The 15,129-nt window shown below is 20.9% G+C and overlaps 5 protein-coding genes across 5 annotated transcripts; 1 reads left to right on the top strand and 4 right to left on the bottom strand. All coding sequences in view use genetic code 6, as the record gives it.

The window, feature by feature from the left end:
* Nucleotides 1–39: 39 nt before the first annotated feature.
* TTHERM_00709530 (transmembrane protein, putative) lies at nucleotides 40–3,538 on the bottom strand (the record flags this gene model as incomplete). The annotated part of the gene is made up of 4 exons (XM_001010986.2): nucleotides 40–1,529; nucleotides 1,825–2,904; nucleotides 3,202–3,318; nucleotides 3,382–3,538. The coding sequence occupies 4 exons, from the start codon at nucleotides 3,536–3,538 to the stop codon at nucleotides 40–42; spliced, it is 2,844 nt and encodes a 947-aa protein (XP_001010986.2).
* A 3,416-nt stretch (nucleotides 3,539–6,954) lies between these two features.
* TTHERM_00709510 (hypothetical protein) lies at nucleotides 6,955–9,428 on the bottom strand (the record flags this gene model as incomplete). Its single annotated transcript, XM_001010984.2, has 4 exons — nucleotides 6,955–7,068; nucleotides 7,260–7,429; nucleotides 7,715–8,824; nucleotides 9,092–9,428. The coding sequence occupies 4 exons, from the start codon at nucleotides 9,426–9,428 to the stop codon at nucleotides 6,955–6,957; spliced, it is 1,731 nt and encodes a 576-aa protein (XP_001010984.2).
* Nucleotides 9,429–12,039: 2,611 nt separating this feature from the next.
* Nucleotides 12,040–12,282, bottom strand: TTHERM_00708500 (hypothetical protein; the record flags this gene model as incomplete). Its single annotated transcript, XM_001010982.1, has 1 exon — nucleotides 12,040–12,282. The coding sequence occupies one exon, from the start codon at nucleotides 12,280–12,282 to the stop codon at nucleotides 12,040–12,042; it is 243 nt and encodes an 80-aa protein (XP_001010982.1).
* Nucleotides 12,283–12,555: 273 nt separating this feature from the next.
* On the bottom strand, nucleotides 12,556–13,083 carry TTHERM_000707513 (hypothetical protein; the record flags this gene model as incomplete). The annotated part of the gene is made up of 2 exons (XM_012796317.1): nucleotides 12,556–12,872; nucleotides 12,924–13,083. 2 exons carry the CDS (start codon nucleotides 13,081–13,083, stop codon nucleotides 12,556–12,558), a joined length of 477 nt encoding a protein of 158 aa, XP_012651771.1.
* A 1,550-nt stretch (nucleotides 13,084–14,633) lies between these two features.
* TTHERM_000707502 (hypothetical protein) lies at nucleotides 14,634–14,953 on the top strand (the record flags this gene model as incomplete). Its single annotated transcript, XM_012796316.1, has 2 exons — nucleotides 14,634–14,831; nucleotides 14,903–14,953. 2 exons carry the CDS (start codon nucleotides 14,634–14,636, stop codon nucleotides 14,951–14,953), a joined length of 249 nt encoding a protein of 82 aa, XP_012651770.1.
* Nucleotides 14,954–15,129: the final 176 nt, after the last annotated feature.

Here is a 15,129-nt window from a genome sequence, read left to right as displayed (position 1 = left end):
CAATAAAATTTATTTTTATTTATAATTTATTTACAAATTTCAATTAATTTTAATTTCATCCTGACATGAGAACTCTTCAAGTTAATAAAATATCAAAGATTTATCCTAGTCATTTAAGATTTAGTTTTATTTAATTATTCGTGTACATTTAATTAGCTTTTTTATGCTTTTGTTTATCCTCAATATCTATGGTGACTTAATTCTAGTTTGAAAACATTTAAATTTAATATATTTTTAAAGTTTTTATATCTACTTTTCTAGAAAAGATGTTATAATCAGCCATAAAGTGTAGAAAAAAAACATTAAATTAATTATTTAGATAATTATGTAAAAAACTGTTCTAAAACTTTCTATTTTTTGACTTTCATTTTAATTTTATTAAATGAAAACGTTTGAAGATTATAACAGTAAGATAGAAATAATTATTGAAGCCTTTTCTAAATTATTCAGCGATTTAGATATGAAAGGATTATAGCTTTTTAATGCTATGAAATAAGAAAAAAGCATCAGAGATATCATAATCAAACTAATTTAAGGATATTATTATAGCGAAAGTTATAATAAAACTAATAAATTTTTTATCAACAGTCTTATCATTTCCCAGTAAAAGAACTTAGGTTTATATTCATTATATAAGAATCCATACATAAACATAACTTTTACTTTTTTTAATCTATTTCTTGATTATATTAGCTTTAAAAATATAATCAGAGGGAAGGCTATTAAAAATAAAATTAGAATTACTAAGCTTAAACTTTAAATTTTAATTAGCTCTGAAGAATTGCCACACTCTAAACTCAGATCTATTAGAGAATAAGATTTATTTTTTTCAAGTTCAAGGCAAAAAAAACTAGAAAGTGTCTTTTCTAATAGAATAGAGTAAAAAACAACTATGAATATATATATGTATGAAAGAATGATTGTATAAACACATTGCTTAAATAGGCTCTTCTTAATTAGGAATGCTACAATAGATATTAAAGTTATAATAAGGCATATGATTATTGGTATGATGAATGTCAGAAATAAGTCTGAATAACCAATACTATTGAAATCAGTCATGTACTAAGCAATCAAGCAATTCAAAGAGAAAAAGGGTGAGCTTAAGGGATTGTAAAGTAAAAATTAAAACTGTGAAAAAGTAGAAATTATATCTATCTTAGTAAATTTTATTTATGTAATATAAACTTAGATGTGAAACATTAAAATCTTGATGTATGTTGAGGTGAGAGACTGGTTTAGAAGTGTATTACCAAAGAAAAAAATACCCATTTTAGAAAGATATATTGCATAAATTTGATTTTGAAGTCTTCTAAATGTGGATACTAAGATAACTAACAGACTTAAAAATAGTAGTACTAATAAAACAGATATCTTAAATGTATTAGATGATATTGAATTACATTCTACACATTAAAAAAAACCTATTCTAGAATATTAATCTTTCCAATAAATTCCTTTTACATCACAATCTATACATTAAGGACCAATATGACCTTTATAGCAAAGTTCATTTCCAATACCACTCCCTATTATTTCATAATTAAATAAATATTAATTAATTAATTATTCAACTCAATTTTTAACAAACAAATGTGCTAAATCTATTGCAAAATATTCAAAATAAACATATTTTGATTTTTACGATAAGAATAAAGATTCTATTAATAGTTATTTGAAAGTAAATGGTAATAAAAAACATAGTTGTAGTTAGTTTTTTTATTTTAAATAAAATAATTTTGAAATATTTGAAATTTATCAATTAAATATTTTAGATACTCATTCAATTTGCTTTATTTTTAATTTAAAAATACTAAAATTTACCTCCTATACAACTATCAGGATTATTAGAGCAAAAGAAGATATTTTCACTATCAATACTGTAGTCGTTCCTCCAATAAGAGGGCTTTAGAGCAGAATAATATCCATAGCAATCAGTGAAATATTCTGTTTAACATTATTAACACACTCCATTATAGCTGACAAACATATTTTCACAGTATTTACATATGAATTACTAGCTTTTCATTAAATATATTTTTTCCATTCCTTGCTCTTTACATCCATTGTAAATTTTATAGAAATCTGATTTTAAAGGATATATCCATATCAAATTAATATTTCCTAATTCCAAGTCTATACTTTTCTTTCCATTGAAAGATACATCCTAAGCATACCAAATTAAGTAAGGAAAATTTTGTGAGATTAAATTAGGAGGAGTAATAGAAATAAAATTATTTGATGGATTCACTAATATGTTAAAAAGATTACCAAAAAAACTGTTTTCGTTAAATGAGCTGTACCACTTTCCATCTATTTTAAGTGAAAATTATATTATGTATGTTATTCCTGGGTATAAAAATTATTCAATTTTTTAATATGTGCCTGAGCTTGAATTTATTTCATATATTTCTGAAATCTTTATCTCTAAAAGCAATTTATTAAAATTAGGAATCGCTAAATAACCTATATTATCTTAAAAAATATTTGTATCATATTAATTATCTTTAAAGTATTAGTTGAATATAGCACCACCTATTTAGCTGCTACAGTTTTCAAATTTTGAAAAACTTATATCAACATTCTATGAATCATTAGAAATAGCTCCACCTAAGTATTTACTTTAGCATGAAGTAAATGTTGAATTAGAAATATTGATATCATAATCTATTAAACCTGGAGAAAAGGTATTCATAAAGCATAAACAGCCTCCAAAATCTAATGATTTTCCGTTGGAAATATTTGAAAGAGTCATTTAAAACTGATATGAATGTCCATTTAAAAGCAAAAATTAAACACTGTTTATTGATTATAAATCTGCATTTGCATGACTTAATGTGATTTTATATTTATTTAGATTCTAATAATCCATTTCAATATAAAAAATAACTGTTTGCTGCTAATCTGAAAATATGTTTTAAAAAGACATTTATTCTAAAAAACAGTTTATATTTTTTAAATTAAACAGATATCCAGAATTGACAATTATTTAATCAGCTTTAATCCCATAAATATTCAATTGCTAAATTTATTAAGCATCAATAAAATAACTAAAAAATTAAGAATTTTAAATCTATATTTCAAGGATGTTAACAAGATTAATATTATTTAAAATCATAAAATTTGTTTTGACTTTACAAGATTAAATTTGGAGCTAATTTATTTAGAAGTTCAAAGAATTATCACCATACAAGATATTACCTTTGATTCTGCTGCTACTTGAAGCAATTATAGATTATATATTAAAATTTTTAGCACTAGTGAATCTTATTACGCTTTACTCTCTTACATTTCCAACGTTACCAATTAATCCATTAGCTATCATTTTATTTATATTAATCAGATTAACGTTTTCAAACTGCAATTACAGAGAGCATATACTTTCATATTACTGATAATCTATTGTATCAATTAAAATTTCTGTTTCTTTTGTATTTTTAAAAATGATGACTCCATTTTTTTAAGATGAACCATTAGTTGATATAAATTTTATGTTTCCTATTTGTATTTATCTTTATCCTTCATATTCATTAACCATACTAAATTAGGCAAATTATTCTACAAAACCTGATAAAGAAGAGCTAAATTGGTATATTTCAATAAAAATGTTTTAAACAATTATTTTAGATTATGAAAAATAGAGTGGAGTGTTTTAGTAATATTTATTTATTATTTGATAACCTTTATTTGATATTAATAAATTATTTATTTGTAATAAATTTTTTCCATATATAGTAAATGAGCCAATCTAAGAGTCTTCAAATTTAATTTAATTAATTGAAATCATCTCAGAATTAAAAAAAAAAAAGTACCCATACTACATATTTTTGATTAGAACATTATCTAAAGAAAATTATTTAATTAATTATGATTTAATTATTTAAAAGTTAGATTCTATTTCAGATATAATTAGATTTTTAATATAAAGATTTTCTATTTCAGAAAATTCAATGAACTCATCCTAGATTAGATTTATATTTTCAAGAATTAAATCATTTATTTCCAAATCTTTTATTTTTGAAATAAATATATTTGAACTTATCTGCGAATTGCTTAAATGTAAATTGAGCTTTACTTAGTCTTAATTTTGTATAATAATGTTTTTTTCAATACAAGAATAAGATATATTTTATGATTCTAACTATTCAATAATATCCTACTAACACCCATTATCAATATCTTATCTTATTTTATGATTTAAATAATCTTAGCATTTTAATTTATCTGTTATAAAAACAAGAAATAATAGATACAGTTTTAGAAAGCGCATTTTATTCAGACTTACTTTTTAAATTAATATTTTTCTGATTTTTGTTTTTTTACAAAATTAATTAATTATAAAGTAAAACAAAAAGTAAAAATTTAGGGGATATTCAAATTCTTATATTTTTTCTTCTAGTGGTACATTTAAGATTTGTTAGAAATCTCTCCAAACAAAAGAAATAGTCAAAAAATTAAAAAAATCAAATAATAAAGACAATAAAAAATTTTAAATACCGAAGATTTTTTTAAAGAAAACAAAATTCATTTCTAATTTGATTTGTTTGATTATTAATTTCTTTTATAACCAAAAAATAATATATTTTTCAAAAAATCTATATTAATAATTTAGTAGATTAATTTTAAATAAAAAGCTTATTTATTTAATTATAGTAAATAAATTTGCTTATACAGCTTCTGTAATTATTCTTTTTTTTTATTTTATCAGATTTTTCTTTAATAATAATTTTAAAATAAGATATATTATTTATTATTAATTGATTTTCCTATACTTTTTGCATTAAAAATTTAGGAAATTATTTAATTTTTCTATTTCTGAAAAAAAAGCTTTCATAGATTTCGATATTTGGAAAACAAAGCATAATCTTAGTTACATTTTTAATAAGCAGGATTTGCTTTTTATAAAAAAAGTAATTTGAATTATTTATTTACTATTTCAAAAGAATAAAATTTAAAATATTTTTTTTAATCAATAACTAACTTTCTAAATATTTAAATTCAACAATCATTGAAGTTAATATTTTTCATTTATTTGTATTAAATAAAAAAAATAATTTTTGTGATGCAATTATTTTAAAAGTAATATCAATATTTATTTCCCTAAAAAATAAAGCACTTACTTATTACTTACTGATTTTAATTATATTGTTGTTGATGGTGAAACGCAAAAGTCTAATTTCCAAATTTACTCCAATCAAATTATTTTAATATAATTGTTCATAAAAGTCTTTTTATATAATTTTTATATTTGATTGTAATTTCTAGCTTTAAATTATATATTAATAATAGATGTATTTTTTTAGTTTAAAATATGATATTTTTAAGCATTTTAAAATAAAATATTAACATACGTAAAAAAGTCAAGGAAATATTTTATTCCGCTAACAACATGCATTGCCAATATCTATTATTTTATTGATTTTATTATTTTAATATTTATTTTGTAAAAATGTTAATACTGATAGTCATTCCCCTTTAAATAACAAATAAATATTCATATCTCCCATCAACTATTATTATAAAGTTAAAACTTTTTGCAAATTCCTTGTTTTTGATCAAATTATAAAATTTGTTGCTGATCAGAAACTTTTTTATTGACAGATATTTCTATTAGAAATATGATTAATTGAATTTAATTATTTTTTCATTAAGTAAAGCTCTATTCATTTATTTTGTAAAATTTTTCTTTATTTTAAATTAAGAAAATAAAAACTTCCAATTTATTTTTTAGTTATTTCTATTATTTCATTTTTAAAAACTAATAAATATTTTTTTATTAAATATAAAGATATATATTTGAAATAGAATATGAATCTCAATTAAGATAAAAATTTTGCATACCACATAAAAGTATCTCATTTTATTTAAATAAACATCATAAAATTACATAAATCATCCTTCAATAAAAATTATTTTTATATATAATTTATTTACAAATTTCAATTAATTTTAATTTCATCCTGACATGAGAACTCTTCTAGCTAATAAAATATCAAAGATTTATCCTCATTATTTAAGCAATAATTTTATTTAATTATTCGTGTACATTTAATTAGCTTTTTTATGCTTTTGTTTATTCTCAATATCTATGGTGATTTAATTCTAGTTTGAAAGCAATTAAATTTAATATATTTTTAAAGCTTTAATATCTACATTTCTAGAAAAGATGTTATAATTAGCCATAAAGTGTAGAAAAAAAACATTAAATTAATTATTTAGATAATTATGTAAAAAACTGTTCTAAAACTTTCTATTTTTTGTCTTTCATTTTAACTTTATTAAATAAAAACGTTTGAAGATTATAACAGTAAGATAGAAATAATTATTGAAGCCTTTTCTAAATTATTCAACGATTTAGATATGAAAGGATTATAGCTTTTTAATGCTATGAAGTAAGAAAAAAGCATCAGAGATATCATAATCAAACTAATTTAAGGATATTATTATAGCGAAAGTTATAATAAAACTAATAAATTTTTTATCAACAGTCTTATCATTTCCCAGTAAAAGAACTTAGGTTTATATTCATTATATAAGAATCCATACATAAACATAACTTTTACTTTTTTTAATCTATTTCTTGATTATATTAGCTTCAAAAATATAATCAGAGGGAAGGATATTAAAAATAAAATTAGAATTACTAAGCTTAAACTCTAAATTTTAATTAACTCAGAAGAATTACCACATTCCAAACTCAGATCTATTAGAGAATAAGATTTATTTTTTTCAAGATAAAGGCAAAAAAAACTAGAAAGTGTCTTTTCAAAAAGAATAGAGTAAAAAAGAACTATAAATATATATATAAATGAAAGAATGATTGTATAAACACATTGCTTAAATAGGCTCTTCTTAATTAGAAATGCTACAATAGATATGAAAGTTATGATAACGCATATAATTATTGATAAAATGAATGTCAGCAATAAATCTGAATAACCAATACTATTGAATTCAGGCTTGTACTAAGCAATCAGGCAATTCAAAGAGAAAAAAGGTGAGCTTAAGGGATTGTAAAGTAAAAATTAAAACTTTGAAACAGTAGAAATTATATCTATCTTCGTAAACCTAATTTATGTAATATAAACTTAGATGTGAAACAAAAGTATCTTGATGTATGTTGAGGTGAGAGACTGGTTTAGAAGTGTATTACCAAAGAAAGAAATACCCATTTTAGAAAGATATATTGTATAAATTTGATTTTGAAGTCTTCTAAATGTGGATACTAAGATAACTAACAGACTTAAAAATAGTAATACTAATAAAACAGATATCTTAAATGTATTAGATGATATTGAATTACATTCTACACATTAAAAAAAACCTATTCTAGAATATTAATCTTTCCAATAAATTCCTTTTACATCACAATCTATACATTAAGGACCAATATGACCTTTATAGCAAAGTTCATTTCCAATACCACTCCCTATTATTTCATAATTAAATAAATAAATATTACTCAAATTTTAACAAACAACTGTGCTAAGTCTATTACAAAATATTTAAGTTAAACCTTTATTGATTTTTTCAAAATGAATAAAGACTGAATTTATTAAAAGTGATTTGAAAGTAAATTGTAATAGAAAACATAGTTGAAGTTCATTTTTTTATTTTAAATAAAATAATTTAGAAATATTTGAAATTTACTAATTATTTTTTTAGATACTCATTTAATTTGCTTTATTTTAATATAAAAAATACTAAAATTTACCTCCTACACAACTTTCAGGGTTGTTAGAGCAAAAGTAGATATTTTCACTATCAATACTGTATTCATTTCTCCAATAAGAGGACTTTAGAGCAGAATAATCTCCATAGCAATCAGTGAAATATTCTGTTTAACATTATTAACACACTCCATTATAGCTGACAAACATATTTTCACAGTATTTACATATGAATTACTAGCTTTTCATTAAATAAATTTTTTCCATTCCTTGCTCTTTACATCCATTGTAAATTTTATAGAAATCTGATTTTAAAGAATATTGCCATATAAAATTAATAGTCCCTAATTTCAAGTCTATACTTTTCATTCCATCGAAAGATACATCCTAAGCTTACCAAATTAAGTAAGGAAAGTTTTGCGAAGTTAAATTAGGAAATTTAATAGAAATAAAATTATTTGATGGATTCACTAATATGTCAAAAAGATTACCAAAAAAGCTATTTTCATTAAATGAGCTGTACCACTTTCCATCTATATTAAGTGAAAATTGTATTATGTAAGTTAATCCTGGGTATAAAAATTATTCAATTTTTTGATATGAGCCTGAGCTCAAATTTATTTCATATATTTCTTCAATCTTTATCCCTAAAGGCAATTTATTAAAATTAGGAATTGCTAAATAACCTATATTATCTTTAAAAATATTTGTGTCATATTAATTATCTTTAAAATATATGTTGAATATAGCACCACCTATTTAGCTGCTACAGTTTTCAAATTTTGAAAAACTGATTTCAACATTCTATGAAGCATAAGAAATAGCTCCACCTAAGTATTTACTTTAGCATGAAGTAAATGTTGAATAAGAAATATTGATATCATAATCTATAAACCTAGGAGAAAAGGTATTCATAAAGCATAAACAGCCTCCAAAATCTAATGATTTTCCGTTGGAAATACTTGAATTAGTCATTTAAAACTGATATGAATGTCCATTTAAAAGCAAAAATTAAACACTGTTTATTGATTATAAATCTGCATTTGCATGACTTAATGTGATTTTATATTTATTTAGATTCTAATAATCCATTTCAATATAAAAAATAACTGTTTGCTGCTAATCTGAAAATATGTTTTAAAAAGACATTTATTCTAAAAAACAGTTTAAATTTTTTAAATTAAACAGATATCCAGAATTGACAATTATTTAATCAGATTTAATCCCATAAATATTCAATTGCTAAATTTATTAAGCATCAATAAAATAACTAAAAAATTAAGAATTTTAAATCTATATTTCAAGGATGTTAACAAGATTAATATTATTTAAAATCATAAAATTTTTTTTGACTTTACAAGATTAAATTTGGAGCTAATTTATTTAGAAGTTTAAAGAATTATCACCATACAAGATATTACCTTTAATTTCGCTGCTACTTGAAGCAATTATAGATTATATATTAAAATTTTTAGCACTTGTGAATCTTATTACACTTGACTCTCTTACATTTCCAACGTTACCTATTAATCCATTAACACTCATTTTATTTATATTAATCAGATTAATGTTTTCAAATTGCAATTACAGAGAGCACAAACTTTCATATTACTGATAATCTATTGTATCAATTTAAATTTCTGTTTCTTTTGTACTTTTAAAAATGATAACTCCATATTTTTAAGAATAGCCATTAGTTGATATAAATTTTATATTTCCTATTTGTATTTCTCTTTATCCTTCATACTCATCAAGCATGCTAAAATAGGCAAATTATTCTACAAAACCTGTGAAAGAAGAATAAAATTCGTATATTTCAATAAATATGTTTTAAACAATAATTTTAGATTATGAAGAATAGAGTGGAGTATTTAAGTGATATTTATTAATTATTTCTTCATCTTTATTTGATATTAATAAATTATTTATTTGTAATAAATTTTTTCCATATATAGTAAATGAGCCAATCTAAGAGTCTTCAAATTTAATTTAATTAATAGAAATCGTCTCAGAATTTAAAAAAAAAAAGTACCCATACTACATATTTTTGATTAGTACATTATCTAAAGAAAATTATTTAATTAATTATGATTTAATTATTTAAAAGTTAGATTCTATATCAGATATAATTAGATTTTTAATATAAAGATTTTCTATTTCTGAAAATTAAATGAAGCCATCCTAGAATAGATTTATATTTTCAAGAATTAAATCATTTATTTCTAATTCTTTTGTATTTGAAATAAATATATTTGAACTTATCTGCGAATCGCTTAAATGCAAATTGAGCTTTACTTAGTCTTAATTTTGTATAATAATGTTTTTTTCAATACAAGAATAAAATATATTTTATGATTCTAACTATTCAATTATATCCTACTAACAGCCATTTTCATCATCTTATCTTATCTTATGATCTAAATAATCTTAGCATTTTAATTTATTTGTTAGAAAAACAAGAAATAGTAGATAAAGTTTGAGACAGCACATTTTATTCAGACTTACTTTTTAAATTAATATTTTTCTGATTTTTTTTTACAAAATTAATTAATTATAAAAAAAGACAAAAAGAAATAATTTAGGGAATATTTAAATTCTTAACCATAATTCCTCATTAATTAAGTTTTAACCTTTAATTAAGGCCATTTTAGAAAATTTTTGGAAATTTTTTTCAAAAAAGTTTGGGGGTGGAGTGACAAAATATTAAAAAATAATATATACAATAAAAAATGTAAAATATAGATGATTTTTTTAAAGAAAACAAAATTCATTTCTAATTTAATTTCTTTTTGATTATTAATTTAACAAAAAACAAACAATATATTTTTCAAAAAATCTAAATTAATTATTTAGTAGATTAATTTTAATCAAAAACTTATTTTTATAGTTATAGTAAATTTGCTTTTATAGCTTCTGTAAGTATTCTTTTTTTTGTATTTTGTCAGATATTTCTTTAAATATTTTACAATAAGATATTTTATTTACTATTATTTAATCTTCCTATACTTTTAGCATAAAAAATTGAGGTAAATATTTAATTTTCGAATTTATTTCTGAAAATAAAAAAGCTTTCATAAATTTTAGATATGGAAAATAAAGCATGATCTTAGTTACATTTTTAATAAACAGGATTTGCTTTTTATAAAAAAAGTAAGTTGACTGATTTATTTACTATTTGAAAAGAATAAAATTTAAAATAGTTTTTAATCAATAACTTTAGAAATATTTAAATTCAATAATCACTAAAGTTAAAATTTTTCATTTATTTGTATCAAACAACAAAAAAAAATAATTTTTGTGATGCAATTATTTCAAATGAAAAATAAATATTTCTTTTAAAAATAAAGTACTTACTTATTACTAACTGATTTTAACTAAATTCTTGTTAATGGTGTAACGCAAAAGTTTAATTTCTAAATTTGCTCCAATTAAATTATTTTATTTTATTTTAAATTTTCATAAAATTCTTGTTTAATCATTTTTATATTTAAATGTAATTTCTAACTTTAAATTTTATATTAGTAATAGATATATTTTTAGTTTAAAATATGATATTTATAATTAAGCATTTTAAAATAAAATATTAATTTTAAAAAATAAATAATTTATATATATGTATAGTACCCTAGGGTACTGTCTTTTTCAAGGCAACACACTGAAATTTTAGATATGAAGTTATTTGTTTTATAAGTTTTTCCTTATTTTAAATACATTTTTGATTTACCCCTTTTCATTTTAAAAATTATGCCGTAATAACTATTTGAAGAAGATTTTTTGTTTTTTATTTTTAGTTTTTTTTAATAGTAAAATTGACTTAGAAAATAATTGAAAGTAAAAATGAATTATTAAATTTAATTTATAAAAATTTATACTTCAATTTTCAAAAAGCATTAACGACAGATACATTTAAAGATTAATTAGTCAATACCATTATTTTTTAAGTATAAATTCAATCATTTTAAATTTAATTTTCTTAGTTATCACAAATTTAACGTTATTTCTTTTCGTATTTAAACTAACTTCAAATCTAATTTACTTTTGAATTGTCATTTTGTTATTAATTATTATCAACTTGATCAAAAATACTCAAAATTGTGTCTGGCTTTTGGATTTTATTAACTTTAATCCGATATTTATTGGTCATTATCAATTATTATTTTTTAAGCATCTACTTAATTTGCTATTAATTAAACTTCTTCTACTTTAAAAGCATCACTAATTAGTCGCTAATCAGTTAATCCGAGAGCTAATTATTTGGTAATTTATTGTTTTTTCATCCAAAAAAGATATCTTCAAATTATTAGCTATATCTTTGGCAGTAGATTAATTATTGTCTTTTATAAAACTAACCTAATTTATAATAAGCAAATCACAACTATATCATTTTGCATAAGGTTGGAAGCCATAGCATATAAGGTCTTAGTAGATTGTTAATTGTTTTAAAGCCTCCTACTCTATATTAATTAAAATCATTGATATCTTTGAGCTCAAGCTCTTCCAAAATCTATCTCTGTTCTTCTTTTGAATGAATAATAGAAACTAGCACCTAGTTAACTATGTCACTTTAGTTTAATTCTTCTTCAGTTTCCTAAAATATAGTTGAGTAAGACATTTAAAATTCATTGAAGAAAATAAAAAAAACGAAACATCAATACGGTTAATTTTAAAAAATAGTATGAAAATAAACAAATATTGGCCGGGAATGATCAGTTTTTAAGGTGCTGAGGCTTTTTGTAGAGTAGATGGGAAAACTCAAAGCAGAAAAGTATCAAAATGAGATACTTAAGGAATATGTAAAAGATAATAAGCATTTATTAAAAGATACCTATTATTTTTAATAGGATAATGCTACCTCTCACTCAGCAAATAGCATTAAAAATCGGTTTCAACAATAAGGAATAACTATTCTTAATTGGTCAGCATAAAGCACATGTTTAAAAATCATTGAATAAGTCTAGGCCAATCTTAAAGACTATTGAATATTGAAATAACTTGGGATGATTAAAATGCAAAGTAATAACTCATGCCATTGAGACTATTGAAGATGAATCGTCAATTAAAAGACTTCAAGCTAATTATTTTCAATTAAATCATAATTTTTAAATTCTTTATGCATTTTTTATTTGCTTTTGGTTTCATTTTCTTCTTATTAGATGTTTTTTTATTTTTTTTTTTTCTCTAATTATTTAGCACTTTTTAAACCTTTTTAAATAAAATAAAATTTATAATTTATTTAAAAACAAAATAATATACCTATTATTTATCTTGAAAACCTGATAAATATATCATATTAAACTAGCATTAATTTCTTCATTAAATACTTGTTATTATTCTTAATAATTTTTTAGTTATTTTTCCAATTAAATATCAAAATTTTCTAAACTTTCTAATATTTTTTAGAGGCATTTTTCATATGCTTAACTAAAATCTCTTTTTTTAGAATTTTCTTTCAACTAAACTCTACCTACCTATTATTTCAAAATAGCTTTGACCCTATTTTTTATTTTAGGTACTCTACTAATCTTACATTTATTCTACTAGACAGGATAACTGCTTTATTTAGGCAAGACCGACAAGTTATCCATTATTAGAAGATATGTTATTAGTTCCTTTAGCAATTTTAATTAGCTTTTCTTCAATAGTTTAGCTAGTGAATTCTTTTTAAGTCTCTATTATACTAAATTTAATTTTGGGTATTTTGATACTTTCATTACAGCATTATAAATTTTGAGAAAGAATTTTTCTATTTTAAAAGGCTATTAAATATTTGAAAATTGCATAAAATATAATCTATACCAAAGAATGCGACATAATTTTCTTAGCACTCTGATTTATAAAATGAATTTACATTTTATACTCTTCTGTTCCAACATTTAGAAACCTTTCTGTATTATTCCTAACCTATTATAAATATTAATTGTATTAAACTGCAGTCCAACTCATTTTTTACTTTTATTTTTTTAATCTTGGAAAAGATAAAAAAAATAATTATTAATTTTTTAAGATTTAAATTTCTTATTATCTCTTAAATTCATAATTAAGAAAAGATTTACATAAATTATAAATTTGAAATAATTAATGGAAGTAGTAATGAATCAGAAAAATTATTTTTAAAATAAAAAAGTAAAATAATCATAATATTGTGCATACTCACTCCTAGTATATTAAATTACTTAATTTCCTAAATTGATAACCAAAATTTAGATGTAGAAGTTATGATAAAGTATATTATAAAAGACACTATTTTAAAATTCTCCTTAATCATACTAACTACTCTATTTAATAATTAATAGCTTTGTTAATGACTATACAATATATAAATCTATAAAATTAATTAAGCTACTTACTGGAAAGAGGCTAGCAAAATAGACAGTTACTAATTACTTTAATAAATTTAAAGATTTAGTTCATATTTATTGTTAATAAAAAAAATAGAAATTAATTTTTAGCTAGAAGCACATGAGATTTACAAGTCTCTAATTTATAAGCTAAGAAAAGGATCTAATGACATAATTTCAAAGATAAGAATTTGGTTATTTTGTATTAAGCATTAATACTAGAAATGTACTCTATTATACAGTTAGATAGATGAAAAAAGGTGTTTTATTCAAAATTATAAAAAAAAATATTGCAAAAAGCTGCACAATATTTTCAGATTGATGGTCAGCTTATATTAATTTTAAGAAAAAACCTGCTTTTTCATATTTTTCTAAGATAGAGTATAGGCATTTTGCCATTAATCACTCTGTTGAATACATGAATAGAGTTAATAATTCAATTCACACATAATCTATTAAGCGCAGATAGCGTACTCTAAAAGAGTACATAAAATCTTTATAGTCAAAGAAAAAGATATTAAAATATATCTCTAAATTTTGGCTTAAACTTATTTATATTTTTATTAAGATATATTTATTATATATAAAATTTTTAATTAATAAAAAATCATTCGAAAATTCAAAAATGAAAAAAAAATTTATTCAGTCATTTTTAAAATTTAAATAATCACCCTATTTTCTTTATAATTACCCTTTTAGGACAACTAATAGATTAAAACTACAAGAAGATAAAAAAAAACTATTTAAAAAACTTATCCGGATTTCAAAGTAAAAATAAATAGTCACCTTTGTAAAAATAAAAATCATCAAGGCTAAAATAAAAGTACTATTTGATTTCTCCCTAAGTTTTTAAATTATACTATCTAATTTCTCATGATAAATAAAAATAAATAGAAATTTAGGGGTTACAATTTGTAACCTCTAAAATTACAGATTGATGGATGATATTTAAGATAAAAATCTAACTGGCATATAAAAGCTTTGCATTTATATAATTTAATAAGACATAATATGACATTAGCAATTATAAAATGCTTAGATCGTTTTTGGTGAAATATGTATGAGTGCTGGCTGGTTTTAGAGGAATTAATTAATTTATTTAAATAAATTTAATTTTTAAA

The sequence above is a fragment of the Tetrahymena thermophila genome (genome assembly GCF_000189635.1).
Source record: "Tetrahymena thermophila SB210 genomic scaffold scf_8254748, whole genome shotgun sequence".
In the NCBI taxonomy this organism is placed as follows: domain Eukaryota; phylum Ciliophora; class Oligohymenophorea; order Hymenostomatida; family Tetrahymenidae; genus Tetrahymena; species Tetrahymena thermophila.
The sequence above is the reverse complement of the archived record's forward strand: the minus strand, read 5'-3'. Positions and strand labels throughout refer to the sequence as shown.